This window comes from Centroberyx gerrardi, chromosome 21, assembly GCF_048128805.1.
Source record: "Centroberyx gerrardi isolate f3 chromosome 21, fCenGer3.hap1.cur.20231027, whole genome shotgun sequence".
Classification (NCBI taxonomy): Eukaryota; Metazoa; Chordata; class Actinopteri; order Beryciformes; family Berycidae; genus Centroberyx; species Centroberyx gerrardi.
The window spans coordinates 7,377,479-7,393,869 of record NC_136017.1 but is presented as its reverse complement, the minus strand read 5'-3'; the positions used below and the strand labels follow the sequence as shown (position 1 = coordinate 7,393,869).

At 41.8% G+C, this 16,391-nt stretch overlaps 1 protein-coding gene across 2 annotated transcripts; it reads right to left on the bottom strand.

Moving 5' to 3' along the window:
* Positions 1 to 1,926: 1,926 nt before the first annotated feature.
* Positions 1,927 to 12,260, bottom strand: LOC139921162 (gap junction gamma-1 protein-like). Of its 2 annotated transcripts, XR_013507592.1 has the most exons (6): positions 12,085 to 12,260; positions 6,441 to 6,712; positions 5,476 to 5,704; positions 4,465 to 5,169; positions 3,637 to 3,754; positions 1,927 to 3,301 (listed from the first exon to the last, which is right to left on the bottom strand). XR_013507592.1 is itself a non-coding variant. In XM_071911323.2 (5 exons), the coding sequence occupies exons 2-5, from the start codon at positions 6,678 to 6,680 to the stop codon at positions 3,741 to 3,743; spliced, it is 1,188 nt and encodes a 395-aa protein (XP_071767424.1). In that variant the 5' UTR covers positions 6,681 to 6,712; positions 12,085 to 12,260; the 3' UTR covers positions 1,927 to 3,740. The 2 variants fall into 2 exon arrangements, 1 of the variants encoding a protein (XP_071767424.1); XM_071911323.2 differs by having other exon boundaries at positions 1,927 to 3,754.
* Between the last annotated feature and the right edge of the window lie 4,131 nt (positions 12,261 to 16,391).

Genomic DNA, 16,391 nt, shown 5'->3' with positions numbered 1-16,391 from the left:
ATTGACCACTGGCATCTTTTTATCGACCTCCCTGCCTCCCTGGCAGAGGGCATAGATAAGAACAGAACAGAATAAATAATACGTATAGAATACATGTAGTAATACATGTATATATACTTCTGAAACACTCTATATTATATTATATTATATTATTGCCTCCGCCAAGGAGGTAATGTCTTGGTCTACGTCTGTGTTTGTCCGCCCGTCCGTCAGTTAGCAGGATATATCAAAAAGTTGGACATGGATTTGGCCAAAACTTAGTAGGATTTCATGTTGATTGGCCAGAAGGTGGTTGTCACACATGGCGGAGGTCTGTGCTCTACTGAGCACAAGTATTATATTATATTATACTATATTATATTATTAATTTATTTGGAGCAATTGTCAATGCTGTATTATCACTCTTTTAAGATGATGTCTCATTGATACATCATAGTGCACTAGGTTGTAAATTAAACATATCAAATAGCAATACTAATAAACCAGTAAAGTAATATGTATATTTAATTTTTTTTTATTGTGAAGAGGAAAACAGGTGGACGTAGATATGATGGTTCTATGATGTTAATGTCCACTGTTGGTGTTATCATCCTCTTCTTATGTTGGTGTTATCATCCTCTTCTTATTCTTTGCCAGACGTGCAGGACAGAAGTTTACGGAGTCCTCCGAAAAATCTTCTGATACCCTTCTTCTTTTTTCCCCCTACTGGAGCCCCGAGACATTACCAACAGATCGACGAACAATTAACCCTAACAGACAAGATCTGCATCACTGATCTGCATTCCTCTTTTTGTCACTGGCTGCAGTCTTAACAGTGACCAGTACTAATATACATCTGAAACCAATAATGAGATTACATGTGCTGAAAATAGAATACTGTAATAACTGTAATAAGTCAAGAATGAAATTAGTAATATGTAATACTTTTGTCTGAAAATGAATTATTCTTATCTGTCACATACTACTTGTCACATTGGCTTGGCTTAATGCTGCTCTTTTGCAGCTAACATTCAGCTGAACAACAGAATGTTAACAGTGGTGTTTACTGTATATCTCCTATACAAAACAAGCACAGATCCTGTACAGACCCACGGTGCGTGTTCAATTGTATGCACTGAAGCACTGCGACACGGTTAAATTACCTAATTCCACCAAAGTTACTTAAATACCATGTAAACTACATACACACATTATGACTGAATGCATTTGATTTGTTTAACTGTCTTTTATTTGATTCATAATGTAATGTTGAGGCACTGGCATTTTATTTCAATTTAAATATGAAAATAAATTCAAGTCCACTGCATTAAAATGATAGTGCTCTTCTGGCTCAACAACAGGGGGTGCTGTGAAGACATCTGTACACCCAACTCCCTCTCCCAGTATCAGGATCTAACAGAGATGTCAGGATTAGAAAGTTAGCCAGATAACTGAAAAATATTCTGATGGATCCTGGTGAGATTTATTTAAATCTGTAAAACAAAACTTGAATAATAGATTCAGGAATAGGTTTCTGTCATAACATTTTTTGAAGTTATCCGGACAGCTTGCCAATCCTGCTTTGTGAAATAGGCTAGAAATAACTGAAGTTCGAAAGAGGAAATCTCCATTCAAACAAATTGGGAATGTTTTGTTCTGAAATCCTGAAAAGAAATGGAGCTCACATTTGATAACGTTTTTCTTCAGTTTTTATTTATTTTATTTATTACGTGTGGATGATTTAGGCTAGGTAAAGACTGACCTACCACTTGTAATGCCTTCAGTCGTCTAGGGAGCTTTACATACAAAGTCTCTGTATGTGATGGTAGATAGTAACTAAATACGACTTGTCAGCTGTTTCCCAACTGGGCCAAAGGCAAAAAGAAAAAGTGTATGAATCGAGTTTCTATTGTGAGACCTTTATAATAGAAAAGAGTGAGGAGTCCAAAAACCAAAACATTCCATTCAAATATATTTATTTACTCTGAAGACAAAATAATCTCTAAAGTTACAAAAACTACAAAACTTGCAATAGAAAAAAATATAAACCATTGAAGCAGTACCATATTCAAAATGGAATGTTGTACCTTGTATTAAGTAGAAAAACAACTGGAAGTGAGATGATTACAAGAATACAGCATCAGATAGCCTTATGGCAGGCTCCAGTTTCACCTGTCAGCCAAAGGACACAAAACCGACTGGCGGGATATGAGAAAGTATGAGTCCAGTATGAACACAGAAAAATATTAATCCAAAGTTTCAAGCTGAATTGAACAATAAGTTTGTTTACATGGCACCAGTGCCGTTTCTCAATGCCGTCTTAAAAGGCTAATTTGTCATCCCTTCCTTCAGAGGCAAAAAAACAAAAAAAATGAAGAGGGAGGAGGAGGAGGTAATGACAGTGGATGTGAAGGATGGCAAATAGATTTCACTCAAGGAAAAGACAAGGATGGAATTACATTGTTGAATGAAGCCTAGATCCACAGAACGCAAAAAATAAACAAAAGTGAAATTTTTGAGATGATATTTATGATGGGGGAACACGTCAAGATGTAGGGCTTTGTGATTCGAGTTTTTAAATGGTACATACTATCCTTTTTTTTTTTCTAAACATAAAAGTGCCCACTTTCCAGCAGTCATGTGAAATGAGTGGCATATACCAACACTTCCTCAGACAAAAACAAGTCATATCCAGAATTCAAACAGTCAAAGACAAATCTAGAGCTTTGGTCAAGAGTCATAGGGAAAGATACTGTATTGGTGAGAGAAATGTTGGGATGTTTGAAATGAATTGATGGCACACAAAAAAAAAAAAAAATTTGATCCTTGGAAAGACCTTAAAAAACAGTGTGGAGGAACATTTCCGGTCGGTAAAGAATTCAAGCATTTCCCAGGTAAACATTTTGGCCAATTTGAGTAAATATACAGGCTTGGATTTCTGACCAACAATTCTGTAACTGCGTGGCCTCAGGCCGACACTAATAATCACAAACATCAAATCTGTCAAATTAAACATGAAAGACTCAAAGAACCTGCTCCAGAATGACATAACCCAAGGCAGTGTTCAGTGTTAAGGCCAACAACAAGCCTTGACAACGCTCTTCAACATTTTATGAAAGGGAGCCTCTCTTTCGTTATGAAGACTGTAAAAACAAAAGAACAAAAAAAAACAAAGAGTAGACTTTGGCCAGATAGGAGCTGAAAGCTTTGATAATCTCTACATAATGTTTCCAATGGACAAGGATTACTGCATAGCAACAAAAACAAAAATCCTCTGGGCAAAAGAACAGGGTGGAGACGAGGCATTAGCTGATGGCACCGTCTAGGTGTGTGTGGAGGTCGGCAAGCAGAAACGAGAGAGAGAGAGAGAGAGAGAGAGAGAGAGAGAGAGAGAGAGAGAGAGAGAGAGAGAGAGAGAGAGAGAGAGAGAGAGAGAGAGAGAGAGAGAGAGAGAGAGAGAGAGAGAGAGAGAGAATTTGTCAGGCTTTCAAGTTTACAGAGTTGTGGAGATGTACCATTATCACAATGCAGCTCGGTCAGCTTCGTTATTTATTTTTTTTTGGACTGACCCTTAATACTGAAAGGCACATTTCTCTCATCCACACACAGACAAACTGACAGACACATATACATATACACAAACACACACACACACACTTTGGTCTCCCTCAGTGGTCTGACTGCATTCCCATATGTGCTTCCCCCATGTGTTTAAGGCCAGTAGGAATGGAAGGGCAGACGTTTTGAGGCAGGAAGCACGCTCAGGCATGTATTCCTAGGAGAGGAGGAGAGAAACATTAGAATATTCGGCATGCACACAGACCTTCACACTCTGAGGTTTAGACCTCGGGCCTTAAATGACTGGAAGAAAATAAGCACTGTCAAATGCTGTCACGGACAAACTTGTGGCAGATATGAGGAAATCTTCAGGAAAACATTTCATGGGAGCAGTGAATTGACAGAAACTGTGCCATAACTGAAGAGCAAATATGTACTAAGCTCAGAGCAAAGAGAACAGAATTTCAACAAAAAAAAAAAAAGTCTCATATTATTCAGTTTTCACGTTTTTGATTTCAAATATCCAACGGCTCACGAGAGAATAATGTTTTCATGATGTTTTACAAGTAAATTTAGTTTAAAGATTGAATGAGTTAAATTGGATTCATTTTAAGTCCTCACAGGCAGAACAGCCATAAAGCTGGATCCTGATTGGCCGACAACACCAGCTGCTCTAGTTTAAATGAGGTAAAACCATTCCATCAGTTCAAATTATGCGAACTGGTCTGATTGGAAGGATTTCAGTAATTCATTAGTGAGGGGAGCCAATCAAGAACAAGTCCAGTTGTGATGCGTTGACTGGAGTTGGTCTGAAACTGCCTGGAAAAACGGATGGATTTTTGAAAATGCAAGAATTTTATATGTAACCACTCTACCAAAACCACATTTTAACGTCTTCATTTAAACAACATTTAATAGTAGCTCTACCTTTCTCGCTAGCCTCTCCTTGTTTCTCCTGGGCAAAGTTGAGGCGGTTCTGCTCGGCGGCGGTCTGTACAGTTGTGTTGACTTCAGGGCTGCTGCTTCGTGAGGGGCTCCCCTCCTCCGTCTGGTAGGCCAGGTCCAGGTGCTGCTGGGCCAGCTTCAGGTGCCTCCGCAGTCTCTCCATCTCCCTGGACGACGGCCCCTCGTCCCCTAGACTCTCCCGCCCGGAGTCACCCAGCGGCGAGTCCCTCAGCTCCCCCTTCAGCTTCCCGCACTGCTCCTTCTTCATGGCGGCGTGGTACCCGGGGGGCGCGGTCGGCAGGGCGCCCGGGCGGCAGGAGGAGGAGGAGGAAGGCGGGGGGGCGCGTGCGCCGAGGGTGGCACGCCTGCGGAAGGTGTCGCGGACGCCGCCGACCCCCAGGTGGAGGATTTCCAGGGCGGTGAGGAGCAGGCAGAGGAAAGACACGACGTACATCACCAGCAGGAAGATGGTCTTCTCCGTGGGGCGCGACACGAAACAGTCCACAGTGTGTGGGCATGGCGAGCGCGTGCAGATGTAGGAGGGCACCACCTCGAAGCCATACAGGATGTACTGGCCGAAAAGGAAGGCGACCTCGAAGGCGGAGCGCGACAGCAGCTGGCAGACGTAGACTTTCATCAGGCCGTCCCGCAGGATCCGCCGACGACCATCATGCTTTTTCACTGCACCTTGAAGATCGAGGGGAGCAGAGACACGCTGGTTAGCATCTGGTATCAAAACGGGTTTATTATGACACATTTGTGAGATGTTTAAGATGATTAAGAATTAAGAAGTTATTACATCCCAGTCATATTTTAAACAGACTCCTGAAACCCATTTGGATGAAATCTCTATGAAAATTGCTTTGTGATTGACTGAAGTTTTGCTGGGTAACCATTCCTACTTTAAAAGTCTTCGAAAACCAAAAATTAAGCAACACCATGTCATAAGAAATGCACTCATGGCTACTTGTACGCGTTCTCTCTTCACCGTACCTTTCTCTACTTTGTCCGGCTTCTCTGGTTCAATCTCTTCAGCGATCATGGGGTCCTCCTCCCCGTTGTCCTCCGCCTCCTCGTAGTCCCGCACCGCCCCGCGGCTGACGATGGGCATCCTCTTCTTCCGGGTCTGGTGGAGCGGCTGGTACTCGTTGTCCTCCATGCGGGCGATCTTGTGCATGGCGAAGCCCAGGTACATTATGGTGGGGGTGGTGATCATGATTACCTAGACAAACACACACTGAACGTTAGTGTGGCTCATGTGCTAATGTGGGGTAAATGTGTGTTTGTGTCCATGTACAAGTTCAACCATTAATATACAACATCAGTCAAAAGTTTGGACACACCACATTTTTCTTTATTTTTACTATTTTCCACATTTTAGAATAATAGTAAAGACATCAAAACTGTGAAATAACACAAATGGAATTATACTGTGACCAAAAAAAGTGTTAAATCAAAACTATCTTATATTTTAGATTCTTTAAAGTAGCCGTCCTTTGCCTTGATGGAAAGGCAAAGGCTTTGGAAATAAATTCATACATAGGCATCAACTTCACTATTTATATTTGTCTAAGAAACACATTTCAAGCATTTAAGCAGAAGCCTTTAGATCAAAATGGCTTTAAGATAATGAAAAACATAGTACATTCAATCAGGTGTGTCCAAACTTTTGACTGGTACTGTATATTTCCTGGACAGATTTAGGTAGACTTGATTATTCAGAGATATACAATATTGTTCAAGTCAGCTCTACAACTTCAAAACAACATTGTCTTGTTATTACACAGTACAAAGTAGAGATAGACAGGAAAGACTGGGAGAGAGATGGATGACATACGACAAAGGTCCCAGGTCAGAACTGAACCCAGGACATTGCGTTTATATGGTACACATCTTAGACCGCTGAGCCACCAGGACGTCCCACAACAGGTTAACACAACACTTGATATGATGCTCACCTGAAAGATCCAGAATCGAACGTGTGACAGCGGCGCGAACGCATCGTAGCACACGTTCTCACATCCAGGCTGCTGCGTGTTGCAGACGAATTTACTCTGTTCATCGTAGTAGATGGTTTCGCCCCCGACGGCCGTCAGCACGATGCGAAAGATGATGAGCACCGTCAGCCAGATCTTACCCACAAAGGTGGAGTGGTTGGAGATCTCATCCAGCAGACGAGTTAGGAAGCTCCAACTCATGGTGCCAAGGTGACCGGGGAGCTAGATCAGCTCTGGGTGGACAGACAGAGACAAGAGACAAACTAGTAACTGGGATTGGAATCAATAATACTGTGAGAAGCAACAGTTTTAGTGATACCAAAAAGAGTACAACTCCTCATTCTTCTCCATTTTTTACTAGCTTCTTTGTTTTGCATCATCTCACATTAACTCTGAACGCACGTTGACCCTCCATTGCATTGTTGCACAATGTTGTCTTGTGCACCGTTTTCTTTTGTATCGTCTTGTTTAACTCTGATGTGAGCTGCGACCCCAAGAAAAAGTTTTCTGTTCCACTGCGCACTTGTGTAAAAGGCAGGATTAACACAAGTTAAGACAACAAATGGCCACAACCAGCCAAAATCCGTAATAAAAAGGAGCAATTAGCGTTTAGTCAATCCACATAGTACCCAAAGACTATGAGCCAGTACGGTGAAAACTTGTCCTCTGCCAGAAAGGATGGATAGCAAGGGTGAATGACGAGAGAATAATAAAAACAGATGTAAATGGATGTCAAACTACCAAGTTTAAACTTCCAAAATGGACTCTACACTGGGTACAGCTAGATTGCTGGGCACGAATATACTAAGGCAGCCATAAACTTTACCTGTATCAGCTACAGATTTTACAGACATCCAAATAGCAACACTCCAACTAGACAACACATCGTAAGCGTCACCAGCGCAGTATAAAAGCAGGTAAACACCTTCTCACCTCAAACGGTTCTGCTAGCCGCTGGTCTAAGCAGCAGTATGGAAAACTCACATTCTTACAGCTCCCTGCCATGCTAAGCCTCAGCTGCTCAATCCAACATCAAAGCGCCGGTTGGCAAGTCGCAGCTAGCTGTGAGGGAGTTACGACGCCGAGCCGTGAATGGGGCCAATTCAACTTAAGTTTTTCTTTCTTTTTAGGGGACCTAGCTGAGGTATCCAAAGAGAAACTCCTTTCCTGGGCTTGCAGTATTGTTTGAAAATCATTCCTTTACATTACTGAAACCACGCTTTGTCACCTTTATGTGTATGGGAGTTAAAGACAAAGTTACAATGGCAATACAGTCTTCAGTTCAGTCAGTCACTGTATGAGAGATCGCTCCTTTAAAGTGGATCACTCTGTAATGGGACAAGATTTTTGGGGATCCAACAAAGAGGTTAATTGGGAGCAAAATCTCTCAGTTTTTTTTGCGTGTGATCTTTGAGCTTGATAATCACTTCTCAGGATTGGATTATTCATGTTCTCTCTCTCAAAGACTAACCAAAGTAAAATTAAAGGTTGCCTTGAAGCCAATTTGAGCATAATTTGCGCATTGCTAGATAATAATAGAGAACTCACTCCATATCTTTAGATGGTATCTCTCTGCTGGGTTTCAACACAGAATGGATTTATTCCTCAAACGTGTATTGCGAATGAGAATATCTTGAAAATTAACCTATGATGTTAATGCAAAAATATCTCGACTTCTATGCCATTTGTCAGTGAAATTGATACCAACAGAAACTGGCTCATAAACAACCAGGTCTCAGATATCAGTCTGACCCAAGACTGAGATTACCATCAGTCTACAGGGTGCATGCAATCTTGTCACACACTACAAGCATTTCATGATTCATCACAATAGGTGGAGGCTTTACCCATTACCAGCACCTGAGGGCAAGTCTCCTCAGTTGAGGTATGCATGACACGCAGGCCCTTGCCAGGTTAATCACGCCTCCTTTTGCCAAATCCTCCCACAGAACTGGCACCTTGGCATGCACAGAAGTGGTGAGACTTGTCTGTGCCACGTTTAAAACTACCAAAGCCATTGAAACACATTTTTTAAAAGTTGTATGTTCCAGTGAGAAATGCTGTGCTTCTAATCACCTCTCAGATCTGAAGCATGTCAGAAAAGCATGAGGCATTTAAAAAAAACAAGCACTCAAAGCCACTTGGGTTTAAGAAGGTGAGGTTTGCTTACAGCAAGGAAAATAAAAACCATGGTAAACTCCAACTGCTTCAAATTCAGCTACCCATGTTAATGACATTTCCCAGTGAATACCTTTACCTGGGAAAAGACTATTTCATGTACCTAAATGTTGAGTCCTGGCGGTGAGAATGGCAACAGACAACCTGTGCGTGACCCTGATGGGAACAATTGCAGCAGGAACAATTACAACTGCACAGTGACATCTGTTTTCCCCCTGCCTTGCAATTACAAGCCTCGCCCAAGTGGCACAGGTATTTTAGGAGGGGTCATATATAACAGTATTCTAAATACTAGCTAAAACCCTAGTTTAGGACTTATTCGGGTTAAGATGGCGTGCATGTTCATATTCCTATCACCAATATCTATGTATACATAAAATATTCAAAATATTATCACAAAAACAGAACTTTGACACCAAAAATCCAACAGTAAACGGGGTGAGGTGCGTTTACATGCCTCAGTATCTTGGTTAAAACTGGCTCATCTCAAATATACTTGGGTTTTGTATAGTGTGTGAATGTGATCAGGGCGTTCCTGAAAAAGAGAGCATTGCTCTCAGTGAAACTCCCCCTGAATAAATAAAGGTGAAAAAAAAAACAAAAAAAAACTCAGTGCTAAATATGACAAGCCATTTTGGCATATTTTCATTTTGAGGCGGACTGTCCCTTTAAATGGCATACAATTCCACTTGTCCCAGTTCAAGGCGTGTTTGGTTTCTTCCAGAGAAAATCTTTGTGATCTGATATTCAGCCATCTCCATTTCAAGCTGTGTTTTGAGGACATTACCTGCTGTGCAAAACATCATGTACTCACCAAAACCAAAGCCTTTAAGCAGAGATGAAAATCTATCTATTGTCTATAAATAGACCCATAGCAGCGTAGCTACTAAATGGACATGCAATATCCAGGTTGCATAATCACTGTAATCTAACCACACGTCAAAACAATGGTACAGAAAGGACTTGTGAGTCAACCCTGTTTTCCAAATCCAGCTTGTCCCACCTAACAAGTGACTAATGGTTTGGGCGTTTGGTTCGAGTGGTTCGGGCTGACATGCCGAAACAAGCAGGTTGGCATTTAAACTTGACCTTGAAGGGGCATTACCTGTGTTTGTGACAGAAACACTATCACACAACCTTATCACTACACTTCAGTCATCTGACCGACACCAGTAACGCTTACAGAGCTTGACCTTGCCCATAAAGAGGTCCAGAATGCACCAGTGCGCTTCACAGGATATCAACCAGGTTAGTGGGACTAGTCTTCCACTGGACCGCCTGGCCCATGAATCCGAAATGAACACCTGCCAAGCGCCAAATGCCAATCAAGTTCGTCTTTGGCAGACAAAACCGATCGGAGCCACCTGCCACACTGGAACCCTCCAACTCTTTGAGACGATAGCACATGACTGCCTCAGTTACATCAAGTCTTTGCCGGTTGTGAGACTTTGACACCAAGCTTCAAATCCTTTCTTGTAATTTGAATTCTGTTGCACTTCATTATGAATTACAACCCTGAGCCTTGACAAGCGAGTGAACAAGTTTCCCATTAACACACAATATCTGATGCACGAAATGGCACTGAAAACAAGTAGAGTGGAAATGTTTCTGTGAAAAATTTATTATTCTTGGCAGGTAAATTCTTTTAGTTTACCAGCCTTTTGCCAGGTGAGCCGAAAAGTTATATTCGAACACCATGGATGACAGCGTTGGCTGTGATGTGAACTCTCTGTGGTTCCCAAAGCGGGGTCCATGGAGCCACCAGGGGTCCTGGAGAGGGTTCCAGGGGGTCACCAGCAAAATGAAAACTGGTTTCATTTCACTAACGGAGAGAAGGTAAAAGAATGACTCAGAGGTTTCACACTCTCCACCCACAGTACCAGTAGAGACAGGCAAAACTTGACTCAGACATGGGGGGGTAAAAACCTGTATCAAAATGGAGGTCTGTGGTATTCGGTGAATCGATTTGGAGGTTTTTGACATGAAAAAGTTGGGGAACCTCTGCTCTACCGCATGTTAGCTGCCCTCTCTGCTTTCCTCCTGTCTGGATGGAGGAAAAAAAAAAAAAACCACACAGCGCAGTCTTCAGTTTTCTGGCAACATGTGGCGGATCACCCAGCCATCTATCTCACTAACACAAACTGCTCTTCTCACGCAAGTCAGTGCAAACATGAAGCAAGCGAGGGCAAACAATCCTGCAATGCCAATCCCCTAACAGCTGACCAAAGACGGCTTTTAACAGTAGCCTATTTGCTCATGTGGGCTAAACCCAACTCAACTGATTTAATGGGGTTTTTTTTTTGCTTAAAGAGTCACCAAGCTACAGAAGGAGACTGGTGGTGGTGGTGGTGGGGGGGGGGGGGTTGTTGGAGAGTTTGGGGGAAAGTATCTGGACAAAGCAAAGGCGAGTTAACATTCCTTCCTAACCAAAAGCAGAGAGCTGGATTTTAGGGTTCAGGGAGCAGACAGAGGGCACATGAAAGCCCCATGCAGTCTGCCGGTTATACAGGGCAATAGAGAAGAATAATACACCTACAAATGTCAATCACTGCACTTCAGTGGTGTCACTCTCCCAAAAATAGGGTTTCTGACTTTGCAGAAGACATGCAGTGGGGGTGGGGGGGGAGAGAGATTTTATCCACAAGACAGCAGGGGTGTTGTACTTCAGTTGAGTAAGTTTTAGTTTCAAATATAAGCAGTTTACAGAGGTTGAACTCTTTCTCATAAGCAATACATTAAAAAAAAAAAAATCTATAGGCATAACAGAAGGCTAGTGACTGAACTTGCTGAGTCACATGAAATTGTTGCATTCCTGGAGAAAAAACAAAATACAGCTGAGTTTTCCTGATAAAAAAAAGAAAAAAAAAGAAAAAGAAATTCTGATGAAAAATAAGCTTTAGCCATCATTTTAAAAAGTCGTTAAAAACAAGATTGAGAATTTGTGCCAGTCAGACATTCAAGCAATGTCCTGCTACGAAAAAACACTATAATATTCCTATTCCTGACTTTGAGTGTGTCTGTCTGTGGAAGTCAGTAGTGATCCCAATGGCTTTATCCTACTTTATGGTAGTTTTTCCATCTCCTATGGCGTTACTATAAAATTTTGAACTACAGCAGTGGCATGACATGATTTAGTTTCACTGTGATATTTGTATAGCATCCTTTTTAAAATGAGCACAGAATTACAACAAGAGTTATTTTCCGTCGGAGCTTTAAACTGATGAAACTGCAACTTCGCTGCGACTCACCGCGCTCAGTCAACACGCGCAGATTGGCTCCAAGGCTTGATCAGCAGAACCCATTTACACACTTTACAGCGCAAACCCGCCTTGTAAAATCAACTTGCTGGATGCCAAAATCCCAAACGACGCTACAAACAACCTGTAGAAAGAAAAAGCACCTCTCTGAACTCAAGTTTTCCACCTACCTTCTGCGCTCCAAGCTGCCCGTCTTCTCTTCACACTTAATTGCTCGACCAGGCTTTCTTAATTAGTGCGCTTTCTCATCGGCGTCTCGTCCGCGACCACAGCAGCCTTCAGTATTAACCCGTTCAGCCCATGTGACCCCGTCGTGTCGGGGTCCCAAACAGAGGACAAAAGAAAGATCCCTTGATTCCTGAAATCTCCTATTCCCCTCCTCCCACACCTCCTCCACGTAATCAGCCCCATTCAAGAAGAGGAGGCCCCTCTGCCTGAAACTTGAGATCCGCACTGCTGACTACCGTTCTGCCCTGGCGACGAGAGAGCTGTGGAAAACCTGTCATACATTTTAAAAGGATGCTCTGCAAATATCACAGAAAAAAACACAGGTCCCTATAGTAATATTATAGGAATATCATAGGGGATAAAAACACCTTAAAGTACAATACGGTCACTGTAAACCCACTACTGAGTACCACAGACACACTGCGAGTCCATACAGGAATATTACACAAATATTATGTTGTTTTTTTGGTTTGGGTGCTGTCTTCTCATGTGTCAGTTAAAGCCATAAGCCCTCCACCTCTGCAATGTAGGTTTATAATGTATAAAAGTAGACTTTCAGGTTTGTGAAAGATAGGAGGAGTGGGTAAAGTTATACTTCTGCTTGTATGCATCTATCCTGCATGTATCTGTGCAGTGAAACCATTTTATGTCTGAACAGTGTAAAACAGGGGTTCCTGAACCTTTTAATATCAAGCAAAGCCAAATCTATTTGCATGATATACCAGTTCCACAAGTTTCATTAAGACTTTGCCCCAAGGAAAGATTTTTGTTGTCAGATATAACTGTTCGTCTACGTTTGGTCCTCAAATCTGGACCTCTGACTCCAGAGTACTGCTGGTTTTCTTTTTTTTTTTCTTTTAAGATTATTTTTAGGCATTTTTGCCTTTATTAGATAGTTCAAAGTCTAGAGAGACAGGAAAGACTGGGAGAGAGAGGAGGATGACATGCGACAAAGGTCCCAGGCCGGATTCAAACCCTGGACGTCCCATCTAAATGGTACACGCTCTAGACCGCTGATCCAATAGGATGCCTCTGTACTGCTGGTTTTCTATTCTGCCAGGTAGTTTTTAATAGATTTAGACCCAGGATGCCAAGTAAATGCAATTAACTATAGCTGGTCGGACAGAGAACCAGCTGTACTCTGGACCCTGAGGAGTGGATTTGAGGCCCATTTGGTCTACATTGTAGTCAGTCATCCTTACCCAGTCTCTTGCTGTGCTAATGTCAAGTGAGTGAAGATATTCCTCATTTTGCTGGTGAACCCCTGGATCCCTCCCAAAGACATCCACTGGTCTAGAAGAGCAATGCATGACTGCAGCTTTCAGATCAGGAGGCCCAACGGTCCGAGAGCTAGTTGACTTGAGCGTTCGGCAGCAGATTCCTTGCTGTCATGCACGGCACAGCTGTAGCTGTAGCGTCCTGATTTACCAGAAGGCCAAAGACAGTTTGGAGGAGGCTGTGGGAACTCCAATCAGTCCAGATGTCTGCTATCGGTCAGCTGGCCGCACACCGCATACTGAGGCTCTTCTCTGTCTTCTGACTCCCAACCCTTCTCTAGTGGAGCATGAACTCATTCACCTTTACAAATAGATAGGCTTAATCCAGTCACATTTACACATTTACATAGAGAGAGAGAGAGAGAGAGAGAGAGAGAGAGTGAGAGAGAGACAGCCACTTATGGAGGTATAGATCTCTTTTAGAACCAGATATCAAAAGCAACATTTTCCTCTAATTTACCCAAGACCAGAGACAGACAGATAGATAGATAGATATAGACAGACAGATAGATAGATAGAGATAGACAGACAGATAGATAGATAGATAGATAGACAGACAGATAGATAGATAGATAGATAGATAGATTATATGGGATTATATGTTCTTAAAATGTTGAACATGATGGTGTCTCCAACGTCAGGTGATACCAATTGTTTTTTTTATACTGGCATCTGATTGGTCTATGGGCTCTGAAGCAGCCATTTTGGAAGTCATTGAATATTGGTGCGTTCAGGTGCTAGTGGGAAGGTCCGACATCCAGGACTTCCAAGTCGGATGCTTTCACATACTATTTTGTCGGAAAATCAAACCCAGAAGGCTTTTGACAAACTTCACTCAATATGCAAATGTTCGCTTAGTCCTAACTACAAACTTGCAATAAAGGTGCATGTGTTTTCTTACTGTTGACTGACACAGAACTTGATTTTTTCGCCTTGTTGAGAAGGTTAAAGGTCAGCATTGCGTCTTAACTCAGAAAGTCGGATAGCAAAATTTTCTGTTTCCAACCTAATCATCTGACTTTGGAGGGCGTTCATGTGAAATTTCCAAGACAAAAGAGAATTATCACTTTGTGCTGTTACTTAACCACTGTGTGAACCCGCATCATGTGACAGATATTACAGGCTGGCATGAAAGCATTGGGCACCGGATGAGTAGTTACCAGCCCTTTGTGTGTAAATCCGCTACCGTACGCTGTATTGCACGGTGTTTTGGGATCAGGGGGTATGTCGGACACGTGGGCGCAGTTGAAGGTGAAACAGGTCTCCGAACATGTGCACAACACATGTGCAGCGCTGGTGGTTAGATAAATATTTACACAGTGAAATTAGTTAATGTCCCTTTCACACAACTGAGTCTGGACACGCAGCCATGACTCACAACAAGGCTCGCTGAGAAGGGCGGGATGGAAAGAAGGCTCTGTAACCAAAAGGCCGCAAGTCTGATCCCACAACAGCCACTGTGTGTCAGCCTCATGTCTTGTTAGTGTTCCCTGACTATTGCTGCATTCAAGTGCTGCCAGAAATACCGTAATTATGAGTTCAGCGTGCATGAATTATACCGCAAAGTGGTAAATAAGACTGAGATGTGATGGTTAGGGTGAAGAGAGCATGTAAGCCATATCAGTAATTGGTGGTATTAATGATGTCATTTCTTAATAGATGTTATTGTTTTGCATCCCTTATATATAACTAGTGTTGTTGTATGTTTCTATTTTCAGTCTGTTTAACTTGTCACGCATTTTTGTTTTTAATAGATGAATGAAGTTTTGATTCCTAGTAAAAGACCAGACACAAAAAAGTAGTTTGTTATGATGTCCATTTTGTTGTTTCCGATCACTTTAATGCATGAGATGTATTAGAAGTAGGAGTTAACGAGGCGCACTTAAAAGCAGCACAGAACCAAAGTGTGCTAGTCGAAAGCAGCAGTGGCAGGAGGTTTGAACCGGTTTGAATCTTGCAACAGCCTGACAGAATGTGCTTTACCAAGACACTGAACATCTTGCTCACTCACTAAGTTGCTTTGGATTGGAGCATCAGCTTCATGCATAAAAAAAAAAAAAAGTGTTTTAGTCATAATCAAATAAGAAACCACTTCACAGATGATGTTGAACACTATCACTTATGTCAGGAAAAAAAAGGAAAGGAAAAAAAAAAAGAGGCTGAAACCCAGTGTTTGGTGTGTATTAGTAACTGTGATGTCAGTATGTAGGAAATTAAGAGGATGCAATGGATAAGATGGAAATGAAGACTGTATCCAGAATGATTCCATTACCAGAATATAAAGTATAATCATGTATAATTGTATATTTCATTTTTTTTTGTACTGACAATTAATAATTGGAGATTTCTGCGATATCATTGATTTCATTTCATATAGAATGCCTGCTATATTTGAAAATGGCAAAGAAAGAGCAGAACAAATTTACTTTTGAGAGTTTACTTTGCATAATAAAACCACCAGTGTTGTGTTGTGCTGTCTTCAAAATGGAGAATTGACACCATTAGCCTTAAGGGCGCATGTCAAAATACCAGGAGGTAATTTCAATAATCAGCTGTCATTTCTTAAGAGAGATGACTAATCACCTACAGGGCTGATGAATGCTTGACAAGGTTCTGCAGAGGATTTCAGTTTCTGCCTGAGTAAGTCCACAGGGAAAGTGCCAGACACTGAAATGCAGTCAAACATTCGAGTCGAGTTTATCTCACCCATCTCTCCTCTAAAACACACTCTGTACAAGAACATCAGCACACCCATGACAGCTAGATGACATTAGAAAGCAAATAATTTTACAAACTGTGAAATTATGTCTCTGTTAAATGACAGTATGAGCTGGAAGGTGATTTGAGTGGGAGTCAGGTGTCACTCTTTGTTTTTTTGCATATATTTCTCTTAACAACTGATTTTTTTCCTCTCCCTGTTAAAAAAATATTATGGCTGTGTGGGTTTCTAAAAAAAAAAGAGCACAGATTAA